This window comes from Myxocyprinus asiaticus, chromosome 28 (genome assembly GCF_019703515.2).
Source record: "Myxocyprinus asiaticus isolate MX2 ecotype Aquarium Trade chromosome 28, UBuf_Myxa_2, whole genome shotgun sequence".
Lineage (NCBI taxonomy): Eukaryota > Metazoa > Chordata > Actinopteri > Cypriniformes > Catostomidae > Myxocyprinus > Myxocyprinus asiaticus.
Genome location: NC_059371.1, coordinates 37,584,807 through 37,600,960, shown reverse-complemented (window position 1 = coordinate 37,600,960; position 16,154 = coordinate 37,584,807). Strand labels below are relative to the sequence as shown.

Below are 16,154 nucleotides of genomic sequence, written 5' to 3'. Positions count from 1 at the left end.
TCCGGAATGGCTTTACTCAGCCAGGTTTCTGTGAAGCACAAGGCAGCAGAGTTTGAAAAGTCCTTGTTTGTGTGGGTGAGGAGATGTTGTTCATCCGTTTTGTTAGGGAGAGAGCGGAGATTCGCTAGATGAATGCTCGGCAGCGTTGTTCAAAAGCCCCGCCGACGGAGTTTGACCAGCACACCGGCTCGTCTCCCTCGCCTGCGTCTCATAGCACTCAACAACACAGCCGCGCCTCCAACTAAAATATCAAACAAAACGTCCGAATATTCAAAATCCGGGAAAAGATTGACTGGTGTATGCTGTTGAATGTTCAGCAGTTCGTCTCTGGTAAACCTGACTGAAAAAAGACTACTAAACACAGGACAAACAAACAGAAATAACAAAACAATAGAAGTGCTCCGCACCGAGGCGGCCATCCGCGGCGCCATCATGATGTATACACATATTGTAAATATGGCTATAACTTTACACAGAAAAGGTTAGTAAGTGATTTTATCACTCTTAAATCATGTTTACATGCATACTGTTGATGTCTCGTGGCTATACTTTTGAAACAGTGAGTATTTTAACATTCAAAAATTGGTCCCCATTCACTTCCATTGTAAGTGTCTCAATGTAACCTCAATTTTTGCTTTTTTTGAAGAAAAGGAGGCACGAGTGGAGATTATATTTTGTGGTAATCAACATTATACCACAAATGCTGTCGATTGAGCTTAACTTGTATTGAACCCGGAGCATTCCTTTAAGGGGGAGACTTGTAGTGTTTAATGTTTTGTTGTTTTGAGACAAGTATATTGCTTTACTCACTAAGCAATTGCTTTGCTAATTATAGTGTAGCATTTTCTATTAGCATGCAATTAGCATGCTAGCATTCATTGTACTAGCTAGTTGTTTACTTTATTTTATCATATTTAATTTAGTTGGGTTTCCTCAATTCAATTATATTCCCTTAACTTGAAATATTTAAGATTCAATGGTATTTTTTATTTGATTTAAGAAAACTCGTTTTAAACAAGTGGAACCACTATTCTTGACTGAATTAAGGTCAGCCAAAGAGTTATTTTTTGAGTGTACTGTATGTTATAATTTCGATACTTTTCTAAACTTATTTCAAGGCTTGTATTACAGACCTACCTATATTTACACATTCATTCCAATGTGATTGTCTTGTGTGGTAGCTCACCTGATAGAGTGTTGGACTTCGGACTTGGAAGATCAAGGCTTGAGTCCAGACAAGCACGCTAATTGATACATGAGGCAAAAGTGTCATAGAAGCATCACAAAATAACGTGGTTGCTTCAGAGATGTGCTCTTCATGTCGCATTTGCTTTTAGGACACTATTGGTTAGGTTTAGGTTTAAGTTTTAGGTTAGGGAGTTACGTTTTACTCATTAAAACCTTCATCTTACTTACCTTAAAAACCTCGTCTGAGTACGACACAATTTCACTCGCTTTTGGCGCCCCTCACTGGACATTTCACTGGAAAACTGCAGCCAAATGTGCAATGAAGCATGTAATTTGTTTTGCAAAAATGTTGCCACAGTCGCATAATTTTCATGAGATTAGACTGTAAATATCCCTGTCCTTTTTATCAATATAATGACAGTGGATGGTGATTCTGCTTTAAAGCTTCAAAAAAGGACGAAAAAGTATAATAAGAGCGACTCATGCATATATTTCAAATCTTCTAAAGGCATTTGAAATTTAAGTAATTTTTTTCTGTGTAACTCTTGACATTGCACATTCCATGAGTGCATGAGAGAAGCTTATTCGCTGTGGCTTGCGTGTTGCGTGCTAACATAAAGGTGAGTAAAGGATAACAGAATTTAACTCTTGGGTGATCTGCTCCTTTAAGGGCTACTTTTTGTATATTTTGTCTGAAAGGTCACAAAGATACATTTCAGTCTGGATTTTGTGGTATTTCAACCATCTTAGGGCCCTTGTCCATTAATGTACTCCCCTATGCTGTGTGTATACTTATATGATTAAATGTGTATATGTGTGTGTGCATTCTTGACCCCTCTTGACACCTACCGGAATGTCCATTAACCCCACAGACCCTCACTGCTGAAACAGCAGACTAGCTAAAACCAGAGACTATAAAAAGGATTTGGGTTTGAGGGTCAGAGGACTCTGTGAATATGATCTTGAAAACTTCCCTCCAAACGACGACAAACTGTGCCAGGCACGACCAGCGGACACCTGTCTGTCTGTCTGTCTGCATGTGATATGTTAAAGAATGTTAAAAGGAGGGCTTTGTTTTGCTAAACTGGATTTGGTGCCTAGATTGTATTGCCGGTGTGTTATTATAAGAGATCGACCAACATTTTTTTTTTAATTTATTTTTTTTTTACTACCATTATGTCCGATGCATTACTTTTACATTACATTGCCAATTATTTTTACGTTTAAGTGTCCTATAACCGGTATGCAGAACAGAGTTTTGATTTATTTTATTTATGCTTTTGTTGACTCACTGCTAACTAAATAATCATTATGATACTACAATAAACACATACAAATTATACATTTTAATATTAATAAATAATTTAGTTAATAATGCTGTGCTTTAAGCATTTCTTTAACATGTCTCACGAATGTATCACATCTGAGATGGCATGAATGGCTGTTACGTAAAATAAATTTCTTCGAACACATTCAAATATTGAGTCCATTTGCCTGTGACCTAGTGATAGACCAATAAATCGTCCAGGCCAGTTTATCAGCCGATATTTGGCCATTTTGCGATTTATCACATCGGCCGACAACCGTGTTCAATTGGCTGATTAACAGAAGTGTTAACTTACCCTTGTGTCAGTTCCAAAATCAATAAACTTCCAAGAGATTTGTGAATTACTAGTAAACAATTTCTGTTTACAAGGTTTCTTTTTCAAGCTTAAGCAAATTTAAGTAAACATTGTTTTAAATAAGTGTACGTTTCGTAATGGCATTTGTATTGGCCATCGGTCATCCTTCCCTCTAGATATCGGTTTTCACATCAGCCATTGAAAAACCCCTAATGATCAGCCAATACTGTAAACACATTGGCTTCCTTTTGAACGCAGAGTGGTGTAGTGGTGTTGTTTATTGTTATTCTTTAGAGAACCACCATGTAGCTTTATAAGACACAATTTTTAATAATACTGATGACTGATTAAGTAGAAAATTGTAAATATCAGTAAAAAAAATAGTGGTCAAACTGGCCAATCTTTCTCTAGTTATTATTAATTAGCAGAGTTGGCGGTAACGTGCGTTACGTAATCAGATTACTTTTTCAAGTAACGACTAAAGTAACGCAATATTTTTTATTTTAGACCATTATATCTGAGTTACTTTTTAAATAAAGTAACGCGTTGCTTTTGTACACCTCTACTGTCCCTGTATTGCAAGAAATTAGGAGTAAAAGTGTGCAAACTTCGGGGAGGAGACATAGTGCATGATAGGCATTGTAGTTCTATAGAGTGTGAGACCAGAGACTCTTTGGCAGAGACGATTCTATTTAAATTAATGTGAGAAATTGGAATGCCCAACCAAGAAGCTCTAGCACCCAACAGTCAATGGATGTAGAAAGGAAGTCCCACCTTCAGAGAGCCAATAACCTTTTAGATACAGACATCGCCTGTCAATCAACTCGCTAACGTGCATGCACATTTCGTGTTTTAAAGTAATATGAGGTCAACATTCGGTTCAGTGAAACGTGGTTGATTCATGTGTTAATACACACTGCATTAAAAAATCTTTAAATGATACACAGGGTGAAATACTCGCTCAATTCACGGACTTTTGCAGCCGAACTGCTCCGTGATACAGCTCCCCGTAACTAGAAGAATGGGATGAGAAAAGACTCTGGATCAACTGCTGCAAGCAACGTTCTACATTGATTGTGTATGCAGAGAAAATGTCTTTCTAAAACTATTCTACATTTTTGTTTAATAATAAACAAATAGTTTGATTCATGAAACAAACCGTTTTTATGACATTTTGGTTGCATTAAAAACGATTCCCTTCAAGTTGTATCAACATGCACCTTTGAAGTTGTGGCATCTGTATGCACCGTGGATCAACTCAAAACAAGCGTGCACTGAGATGACTTAAGGGAAAAATATTAATTTATTCATCATTCTTATTCCTTGAACATGTTAGGCTGGTATTCCCCACTGAATTTTATCCTGACTTCTGAAGAACGTCTTAAGTTGACTCTGAAATTGTCGATAGGCACAGCACACGATGACATATATGATGCAGGTTCAAGTGTTGGATTTTATTCTTCATTATTCATATTGGCAGCCATGTTGATGGAAAAACAAATCATACATATTCATGTTATTGATTCTTTATTATAAATATGACATGAAGACCTACTTTCTAAATATCTGTTTGTTAATTAGTAGGAATGAAAAGTTACCATGCTATTCTCATCTCCTATAGTATTTTCTTTAAAGAGCTAAACTCTCTCAGATCATTCAGAATTAAATGAGAATTAAACTAAAAATAGGCTCAGTATACACATAAATTATGTATATTTTTTATAGAATATAAATGTGATTATAAATATGTATAATACTGTATACAGTTGAAATCAGAAGTTTACATACACTTAAGTTAAAGTCATTAAAACTCCTTTTTTAACCACTCCACAAATTTCATATTAGCAAACTATAGTTTTGGCAAGTCATTTAGGACATCTACTTTGTGCATGACACAAATCATTTTTCCAACAATTGTTTACAGACAGATTGTTTCACTTTTAATTGACTATATCACAATTCCAGTGGGTCAGAAGTTTACATACACTAAGTTAACTGTGCCTTTAAGCAGCTTGGAAAATTCCAGAAAATTATGTCAAGCCTTTAGGTAATTAGCCAATTAGCTTCTGAATTGGCCTACCTTCAAACTCAGTGCCTCTTTGCTTGACATCATGGGAAAATCAAAATAAATCAGCCAAGACCTCAGAAATTTTTTTTTTTTGACCTCCACAAGCCTGGTTCATCCTTGGGAGTAATTTCCAAATGCCTGAAGGTACCACATTCATCTGCACAAATAATAGTATGCAAGTATAAACACCATGGGACTAAGCAGCCGTAATACCGCTCAGGAAGGAGACACATTTTGTCTCCTAGAGATGAATGTATTTTGGTGCAAAAAGTGCAAATCAATCCCAGAACAACAGTAAAGGACCTTGTGAAGTTGCTGGAGGAAACAGGTAGACAAGTATCTATATCCACAGTAAATGAATCCTATATCGAAATAACCTGAAAGGCTACTCAGCAAGGAAGAAGCCACTGCTCCAAAATCACCATAAAAAAGCCAGACTACTGTTTGCAAGTGCACATGGGGACAAAGATCGTACTTTTTGAAAAAATGTTCTCTGGTCTGATGAAACAAAAATGTAACTGTTTGGCCATAATGACCATAGTTATGTTTGGAGGAAAAAGGGTGAGGCTTGCAAGCCAAAGAACACCATCCCAACCGTGAAGCATGGGGGTAGCAGCATCATGTTGTGGGGGTGCTATGCTTGAGGAGGGACTGGTGCACTTCACAAAATAGATGGCATCATGAGAAAGGAAAATGATGTGGATATATTGAAGCAACATCTCAAGACATCAGTCAGGAAGTTAAAGCTCAGTTGCATATGGGTCTTCCAAATGGACAATGACCCCAAGCATACCTCCAGAGTTGTGGCAAAATGGCTTAAGGACAACAAAGTCAAGGTATTGGAGTGTCCATCACAAAGCCCTTACCTCAATCTGATAGAAAATTTGTGGGCAGAACTGAAAAAGCATTTGTGAGCAAGGAGGCCTACAAACCTGACTCAATTACACCAGTTGTGTCTGGAGGAATGGGCCACAATTCCAGCAACTTATTGTGAGAAGCTTGTGGAAGGCTACCCAAAACGTTTGACCCAAGTTAAACAATTTAAAGGCAGTGCTACCAAATACTAACAAAGTGTATGTAAACTTCTGACCCACTGGGAATGTGATAAAGAAATAAAAGCTGAAATAAATAATTCTCTCCACCATTATTCTGACATTTCACATTCTTAAAATAAAGTAGTGATCCTAACTAACCTATGACAGGGAATTCTTTTCTACAATTAAATGTCAGGAATTGTGAAAAACTGAGGTTAAATGTATTTGGCTAAGGTGAATATAAACTTCTGACTTCTACTGTATATGTTTTTATCAGAACCTAGACCCATTGGACGCGTCCATCCAGAGCTGTTTGTGTGTCCTCTACCCGCCGTTTGAGGTCACGGCCCCAACTGTCCTCAGCCAGCTCTTCCAGGTCATTGATGGACATTACCAAGGAGACGCCCTCCGGTGTTTGACCGACTTCCTCATCCCTGCCAGACATCTTCTGGAGAGTGTGCAGCAGGCGGCCTGTGTAAGTATTGGGGGGAAAAAATAAAAAATAAACAGCTGCAGTAATAATAACATACAGTTTGAGACAAAAGTCATTGTGGATCAGACCAAATCTATTGGATAAGTAATCAAAGCAAAAGAGATGTGAAAAATGACATGAGGTCTGGTGCCAAAGTTTCAAAACTAGTTTTCATTGGCGTACTTTTATAAAAAAAAAAAAAAATTGATTCAGAATTAAGAGCGATTTTGTAAAGATATAGAATCAATTTTTAATAATACATCTCAAATGTTCATTTCCAACCCATTGGTTTATATATATATATTGATAAAATGTTAGATTTATCTAAAAACAAGACTTATATCTTTCATTGAGCATGTCACAAATGTATCTTGTTTAACAGAAAAAAAAGATAAAAGATAAAGACAAAAAAAAAGTAAGAAAATTGTTTGCAGTTTGTATATCAATGCTGTAAAATTCCAGACTTATCTCACTATGAATTTGGCAACAGTAAGTTGAAAGTTCTTCTGAACTCGAATCACTGCCCCCAGTGGCCAAAGCTGGAAGTTTTGTTGAATGTATGTGCAGCTCCTGTTTCAGGGGAAATGTCCACAGAGGGGCGCAAAAAGGGAGTTGTATTTTTAGTTGTAAATGATGCAATGCAGTCAATAGGAATGCAAATTTTATTAACGATACCACCTAACCGAAACCCCAACCCAGAACCTAACCGTCACCTGAGTAATAAATTAAAATTTAAAGCGAATATGCAACCTCAGAATCACGCTCACCATTGTTTATGTGAACGCGATTACTTCCTGGTTCCCATGGGACCAGAATCCATGTTTCGGAGGTTGCTAGCACAACGCTCTATCAGTAGCACTAGAGGGAAAGGGAATTATGGTTGAATTGATGAAAAAAATTCTGATGGGGGATGGCACTTGTCAGTATTACGGCAGAATCATGTTGATTTCAGGGTACATGAAATTTCAGAAGCAACATTTAAAATTTTACCTGTGTGATCATGTTGAAAATGCACACATTACACTAATACTTAGAGTAGAACAATATAGATAGAACATTAAACTGGAAAATGTTGCTGACTTCCTTTGTTTGAAAATCCATCATCTAAATATCTAAACTTGTGTTTAAGTAGATCCTTTGTATGTACTGAACAGGCTCCGTACTCCGAGAAGGTGTTCCGTTGTGCTGGCTGGCCTTTGTGTTTACACAATCGGATTGTGATCCAGCTCACTACTATTAACCCTCTGCTGCTCAGACCAGGAGATTTCTACCTGCAGGTTGTGCCTTTTGGGAACCAGGCCATCCGCATTGTGGTCCAGAGCCTTCTTGATGAAGAGGAACGTGAACTAGAGGAGACACAAATATCCCAGTATCTTCAGCAAGAACTGGCTCAAGGAGCTCAATACGGGACGACATGGAACATCTCTCACTCGTTGCATCCTCAAAACTGAGCAGGGTATAGTCAAGGTGCCCTGGGACAAGGTGGCCACCCCTGAATTTGAAGAGAAGCACCAGAGTATGGCCTCTTCTGCACCTTCAAACCAAGAAGATTCGTCAAGTTTGTCCCACCAGCAGGGTGCAACCACAACCCCTTCGACTTTCTCAGTTGAGACACGGATTTGTCCTGCAAGGGATGGTATAGCTGTGTCCTTACGTTTGGTAGACAGCAGCAGTAGTTCTAGACACAGTGAGATGGATCGGGCTGACATGCGACCGGTGGGTTGGGTTTCCCCAAACACGTGGGACAGCAGAAGTAAGAGCAGTTTTGTAGGCAATTTAGATGACCCAATGGACCTCCCAAAAGAAACCCAAGGATACTCAAGGACATGGGTGCAACCTCATACTCCTCTACTAAAGTCAAACCGAGCAGGTTCCTCAAGTTCTAATGGAGCCACCAGGGACCATACAGCTTGTGTACGTACCGTTAGGTTTGCAGAGGAACCCTGTACACCATGCATGCAGAGGAAACACAGACAAGGGACCAAAGTCCAAGAGTGTCAGTACAGGAAGTCCTACATGGAGGCACAGGAGAAACTCATTTACCCCAAAGAAAGACTTGAGCTTCCCTTTGAAAGTCTTGTTGATTCTAGAACCCTTCATAGACCTGCTCTGGAAACTCCAGCTTGTTGCGATTCCTTGAAAAATGGTCAGCAGAGCAACAGCCTTGGTAACTGCTTGAATGAAGGGTGTAGGGAATGGACTCAGAACATTTCTCAGGACAGGATTGATAGTGGTAAAGGAATACTCAATTTTACTCCACCTGTGGTTGGGACCTCTGAAAAATGTCACATTGTTGTCCAAGGACAAACAACCGAGGTGGACAGAAACAGCTACATAGAAATGATTCCAAGGCTTCATGTGGTGCCAGGGAAGAAGACCACAGCATTTGGACTTGTATCTCCAAAGATTAACAGAAGAAGACTACAGAATCAAGGTTTGAAATATGCTGTCATTTGGGCCAATGGTTTTGCAACATGCTAAACTAATAAAGGATAAGGAAAACTTCAAGGGATATTTCACTCAAAAATAAAAATTCTTACACCATTTTCTCACACGCTGTTCCAAAAACGTATAATTTCCTAACTTTCAAGGAACGAAAAAACTTTCAACACGGCAAAAAACAAAACAAAAACAAAACTATCTTCTATAGGAAAGCAAGCGGTAAACTGAATTTTAAAATCTTTGGGTACATTTTCTGTCAATCATGGCAGTAGTAATAAGTAAGAAAAGAATGTTGTAATCTGGTATATATCCAGATGTGTGGTGTAAAGCATACTTTCATGTAAAGAGATGATTTAGGTGTGTGGATCAAAGTTGATTGATGCTGTTCAGTTCAGATCACAGTGGTCTGCTGTAGGGTTGTCACGATACCATAATCATATCTTATGATACTATACCAGCTAAAGTATCACAATACCAAGTAGTATCACGATACCACACATGTGTTCATTCTTAACATAGTTTGTCACAGTTTTTCTTAGAAACTAGCCATTCCACTTGTTGCTCTGGAAGTGGTGAAAATAACTGATGGATGAACTGAGAGAAGGCTCAAATGGACTACTACTACTACTAATAATAAAAAAACATCATTGCATCAAAACAACCAGTTCAAACTGCAACGGCTTTAAACTTTTATTCCGTTATTTCTATGACTTTTTGAATGTTGGTAACATAAAAATAAAGAGGTTGTAATGTTGAAAAGACTGTTTTGAGCAGCTGTTTATTTATTACAGCTGCTTCAGCCCCTCTATCCTGGTAAACAGCAGCACAAATGCAGATTACACACACACCGGTTTGATCGCAGGCCTCAGGGACGTGATCAAACCGATCTGGGCTGCATTTCCCAAAAGCATTGCAAGCTTACAAAGGTTTCTACGATCTACTTAGGCTTACAATGCTTTTGGGAAATGCAGCCCTGATCATAAGTGCGAAGTTACCGCCACCATGCATTTGTAATTGGAAAAAAATAAACAAGTGCAACGTTTGATTTTTCAGAGAAATGGTAAATCTGTAAATGTTAAGATAAAGCATTTAGGTTAAATTAAATGGCACTGTCCGAACTCCAAAGGTGTTTAATAAGGTTGCTGCTGTTTCCTCCTTTGGCTTGAAATCTTTGTAGAAATTCACGGCAGACAGGTTTTCCCGGTCTCATCAGGTAAAACCCAAAATAATTCCAAATCTCATTACGTGAATTTTTCTTTATTTTTAAAAAGCTTCTCACTCTCTAAAGTTTTATTTAAATTAATATTATCCATTAGGAGACACAACCACCAAGGTAACATGCTGGGATTCAGACGTGTGTGTTTGAAGCATGGGAAAACCACACATTGAAAAATAAACAATACCATAAATGGGGCAAATTCTAAACAGCATTTTGCTCTCTTAAAGGGCACTGCGTGAAGGGGACGCCACTCGAAAAGACAAAAATTTTAATGTTATTGCAGACATAGGTCTGAATCAAATGAAGGTTTTAGCAAAAATAATATTTACTACCGCACATAATACATAACATACTGTACTACTGTTTTAAAGGAATTACCATTTAAAAATACTGTGGCACCGCCAGTATTTTTAAGCTTTAGTATTGCGATACTACTGTAGCACCGGTATACCATACAACCTTAGTCTGCTGCAACATCTGCTACATTGTGCTCAGAAACACAAAACGCAAAAGCTGAATTGCACTGTGCAAATTGCGTTCAGCACATTTTGTGGTTTTTGCTATCATAGGGGTAAGACAGAAAGTCATACGGATTTGGAACAACACGACGGTGAGTAAATGATGACAGAATGATCATTTATGGGTGAACTATTTATTTAAATGGAAAGACAGATCAATTTTAGATCAAATATATTTAATATGTTATTTATAGACATGCTATTTCAAAGTCCTTGTGATAATCTTATTAGAATGTCAAAGATGTGTGCAAAAGATCTCTTTGATCATGTTTAAATGTATGTGTGACGAGGAGCAGGGCGGGGCCGGGCTGGGCCGTTAGGATGGACGCCCGGCCCCACCCTCCTCCTCGTCACAGTATGTTTAATGTGTGTTGACTGTATTATTCCTTTGAAGATGGCCCTCAGGACACAAAAACTCTACCCCCTACGGTTACTGGACCCCAAATAAATCTTTCAGACACCTCAGCCAAAGCTAACTTAAACACACAGACTGACAAAGAGAGGCCGCCATCCAGATCTTCTACACCTCCTTCACTTACAGCAAATGGCCTCCTACACTCAGGACTGCTGTGTCTTACAGGTAAATACACAAAACCCAACATCCCTAATGACAACAGCTATATGCTAAAGCAATGTAAAGCCCCAGTTATTTTGCCGATTTTGAAATCATGTATTTTAATAAAATATATTTTTACAGAAATTTTTTCAGATCATATCAAATGAATGGTGTTGTCCAATTGTGACACTGTGTGAAAATTTGCTTAATTTCACTATCCCTGGTGGTGTGGCAAATTATTATATGAACATCCATTTTCAATTTAGACAGTTACATTTAAAAGCACTTCATCATATGCAGGCCATAACATGAAAAGTACCTGTAGCCAACTATAGTTGAAACTGTAAAATTCAAGAATCACATAATTAAACCCAGGTTGTGGTTTCTTTTGGAAATGCAATCCAAACTCAAATTCATCTCCACAAGACAAATGAAAATGGATGAACCTGGACAGCAATAACCTGATCTGTCTACTCCAGGTGGTCAGGATCGGTCAGGCAGGGCAGTTCTGGAGATTTATGGAGATCATCAGGTCTGGGGTTCAGCTCTTATTTCCAGCCAGGAGCTCTGCAAACTACTTCTGTATCTCCACACCATCACTAGGTACAACATCTCACCTGCATACGTTTACAATCACATGGTGATATTCACTAATGAGACACTCATATTCTGGCTATTATTCAACATCCTTATTAATGGATAATATACAGCAATCACATATAAAGCTTTCAAATATTTTTTGAGTAAATGTTGTGTAAAATAAATGTCCAATTTTGTGGACATCTAATTTAATATCTATAAATTATTCAGTAGCCACCTTTCTATATATATACTGTATTATTGCAATACAACTTATTAGAGCATGGCTCTAGCAACACCAAAGGTCTTGGGTGTGATTCCCAAAGCAAAACACAATCTGATAAAACGTACACCTTGAAAGAAGTCACTTTGGATAAAACCCTGTGCTTAACATGTAAATCTAATGTTAACTGTATGATTACTAGAAAAGAGATGAAAGACCTTGGGATGACGGTTGTGTTTGTTGCACGGAAGAAGCCAGTTCACCCGGAGTTCAGCAAAGCTCTCCTGATGGTGCAGGTGAGTATGACCACACTCCTTCCAGATTCCCAATTAATACTAAAGAAGAACCATACTAAACAATGAAACAATTTTCACATCTTTACTAAAGTTTTTCCACAATAAACTGAAGTGTTTTTGAGTTAAAGTGTGTATGAGAATCTCAAGTCGTTTTTACAGGAACTCACTCCTCACGCTGTGCATTGGGTTCTGCTGCTGGTTAATAAGGACAGCAGCCACATTCATGAGAAAAGGCCCGGCGTAACGGTCAGTAGATTTTTTCTTGATCTAATTATGTACACACTTATACCTGGCTTCAATAGATTTCTTCATAAAAAAGTGCATGTTACCTTCTTTATTTTACCAACTTACCAAAGTACCACTTTGCAATGTTTTATTTTCTAGCTATTAAACCGTTTCTAACAGACTGTGTCTTCAACCCTTAATAGATGGAAATCGTGACCTCATTCAAGGCTCTTTATAAAATAGTGGACGCCAGTCAACTGACTGCAGCCCTACAGGGGTCATTGCCTTACGATCATGCTGACTGGCTACAAATCCATCAGGTACATTATTGTGTAAAATTTAAATTAGTGCATTTACATACATACTTATATGCTGATATCTGCCAAAAATCAGCGTATTTGAAATTTGGGAATGCAAGAAAACTGTTTAAATGAGATTTGAAATCCTTGGGTTATTCTCTGCTTTTGACATCAATATGTAATTAGTTATGCGCACAACACTTAAGCACGTAAGAATGGCTGTAAAGCTGTTTACATGCAATGCGAAATCAGGAAAAGAACTGTATCGATCGTTTTATTCCTTACATAATTTATGACGTTTCCACAATATAGGAAAACCGTTTAAGCCATTTACATGACCTTACATGAGCACAATCAGCATAAGATCGTGCATTCAACGTTTTTAACCAATCTGGCCTCAATTTTCTCGTGCATATTTTCCTAAATTATTCTTGTTGATTACTAAACCAATCATTGGTTGAAAAAGAATTATCTGTTTTACTTTCAAATTTCTATAACTAGTTTTGCTTCAGGACCCAGATATTACATTGGACATCAAGTGGCAACCCAACACAGTTTAAAAATAGTTCTTCAAATCAAACATTGAAATGCATTTTTTTTTTTTTCTGCTATATGTGACCCTTTCAGAACAGACCTGCCACCATTTTTGGGTTGCGACCCACCAGTTGAGAACCACTGCTCTAATACCTGCATATCTGTTTGAACATGCAATATTAAACATCTTTTGCTTTACAGAAACTCTATCCGTTTGTATCAGACCTGCAAGACGCCTCAGCCCTGCTGTCAGGAGCTATAAAGAAACTGGAAGGTGTTCATAAAATCGAAACAGTGCAGGTAATTGTTAAACATTTGTATCTGCTCCTAAATAAAATTCTCCCAGATTGGACCTACCACCATATTATTCTCAAAAGAGAATAAAAAAGGTACAGCCCTTAATTAAAGTTGTGAATAATGACATTTCAGAAATCGTAATCACTTCTTGTGTTTGTTAATCAGGATGTCCAGCAGTGCATTATAGAACAGAGAGCCCTGATGAAGGATGTGCAGGAAGACACCCGACTGGTTGCCTTGCAAAGAGAAGGCGGAACCATGCTGGCTAGGCTGAGGAGGGAAACTGATGTGAGGTCACCGCATTGTGAGCAGAGCCGGTAACAATACACACACACCAAACACACACTCCACCTCTTACTATACACACTGAACAGACCTTCAGATTTTAGTTAATGATCTACCAAGCAATTTAATCAAATATTTTTTTTTAAATATCACTTTAAAATAAAATGTTGTGAAGTATATGCCATAACAAAAAAGTGACATTTAATTATTATTTTTTTTAAATTTACCTTTATGTGCAATGAATAAAGCCAACCTAAGAGAATTATGCTGCCTTTACGTGCTATCGGAATTATCATAAATACGAGTTTCCTACTCTGAAGTTCCCCCTCAAGTTGTAATTACAACTGGAAAACTCAGAGATAATTTTGATAACCCAGTTTCCGAGTTGGGAGAAGATGTAAACATTAAACATGGCGGACAAGAGTGTAGTTTTAATAGTGAATTCTGGCTTTATTAATTTTTCTAAATGCAACTACCATATTATCGCTTGCCATTACATTCACCTATATCTGTAACTATTTGATGCTTACTGTACATTTTTACACTGAGAAAATAACTCGTATTTGACCAAAGTTCCATTATTGTAAGCTAGTTGGCTAGCATGTATTACGCTGTCAATATAAGAGTTCACCAAATAATACACATGAACAAACCCTGTGTCCTCCATGTTTTGGCATTAGCATGTGTTTCATATCAGGATAGTTTATGGATATTCTTTAGCTGGATTGCATTTACACCTTGCAGTCAAATGTTATGAGGTATCTCATCTGACATATCTTAAAGCAGTATCATCTGTGTTTTCCCCTCAGTGAGGTGATAGATACAGTGACTGATATGTATAATGCACTTGAGGAGCAGGTACATGTGCTGGCTAGGAAGTCCAACATGTCCCTGCAACACCTGAACTTCCTGTTACAGCTCAGAGAAATGGAGTCCAGATTCACCAAGGTACAACTACAGATCTTCCTGTATGCACCAAACACTTGAGTGGCCAAAGAATCAACAAAAATGTCAAAGAATACAACAAATGTTCATCACTGCAGTTTGACTAGTTTACAAGCGAGAATTAACAAACAAGTCTTGCTGTCGGTCTCTCTGTAGATTAAAGAATGGTTTGACACAGAAGGAGAGAAGCAGCTTCAGCAGGCTGAATCTGTGGACGACACCAGTGAACGAATCCAGCAAACACTGCAGAGCTTCAAAGCTTTCCTTGCAGAAGCAAACGTAAACCTGAACACTGAGCGACAGCACGTCCCACTGTCAAATGATAATTGTAGAGTCAGATAGGACTTTATGGTGCAATGCTGCACACGTTATCTTCAAAAAGATTACACATGATCTCTCCTATCATTCCTTAGTGATGTTCTTGTAACGTGTATTTGTGTAAATATTAGGAGCGAAAGAACCAGGCGATGATGTTGGTGTCGGATGCAGAGAGTGTGCAGGGGCCAAACTATCCTGAGACAGAAGTGTTCTACAGCATGGTGTCCAACTTTAAATCCAGTCTGACCGACTTCCTGTCGCGAGCAGAATGGTGCTGTGATGAGCTCGGGACTATGGTGTATATCTGCCACTTTTGTGAAAGGGTATGTCTTAAAGGTTTTTGATTGTTTTTTGGACAGTGGATGTGTTCAAAAGAGCACTATACTGTACTATACTATATAGTGTACAAAAAGGAATAGTGTATCAATGTAATGTGCTCTACTAGGCCTTTTGCCTTTGAAAGTGTTGATGATGCCGGAAGTGATCATTTTTCATTCTTTTTTCATTTTTGTCATGATTAATATGTGACTGGATTGCCATAAGTTGAGACATGATTGTTATTTTTACCAAGAATTTGTATCAAAATGCAAAATAACCTCTTTTTTGAAGATGATAACATGATGCCACTTGCTGAATTAATAAACATACAACATAATGAGGTCATGGTCACGTGACAACAATGTAGCATAATTTAGTTTCATGCTAACTGGAACTGGACACTGCAAATGAGAAGATGTTGCCACCTAGTGGATTGATGTATTTTTTAAATAGTCGCCATGTATTTCCTGCAGTAATTTCAGGAAGTGATTCAACAAAGACAATACTACCTTACTTTTCAGCATTCTTGCTTCACATCCTATTAGCAGTTCAGTACCAATAGACTGCAACAGACTGCAATAGACTCCACTTTTTCAGCCTTCTTGGTTCCAGAAATATTTTCCCATTCATTTCTTCCATAGAGATTTTTATGAAATCCTTCATCAAAGAGTTCTAAGCCATGAACCAAACCATCCAGCTTCAAGGTTGCACCATTA

At 37.9% G+C, this 16,154-nt stretch overlaps 1 protein-coding gene across 1 annotated transcript in view; it reads left to right on the top strand.

Annotated features, from left to right (window-relative positions):
* The window catches only part of LOC127418730 (pleckstrin homology domain-containing family G member 4B-like), a 38,643-nt gene that overhangs the window by 8,810 nt on the left and 13,679 nt on the right, over positions 1 to 16,154 (top strand). Inside the window, 13 exon segments of the mRNA XM_051659470.1 lie at positions 6,190 to 6,387; positions 7,539 to 7,741; positions 7,743 to 8,818; positions 10,958 to 11,143; positions 11,599 to 11,722; positions 12,124 to 12,217; positions 12,377 to 12,463; positions 12,646 to 12,762; positions 13,477 to 13,575; positions 13,738 to 13,889; positions 14,667 to 14,805; positions 14,959 to 15,081; positions 15,252 to 15,443. Coding sequence (XP_051515430.1) covers positions 6,190 to 6,387; positions 7,539 to 7,741; positions 7,743 to 8,818; positions 10,958 to 11,143; positions 11,599 to 11,722; positions 12,124 to 12,217; positions 12,377 to 12,463; positions 12,646 to 12,762; positions 13,477 to 13,575; positions 13,738 to 13,889; positions 14,667 to 14,805; positions 14,959 to 15,081; positions 15,252 to 15,443 — 2,790 coding nt within the window.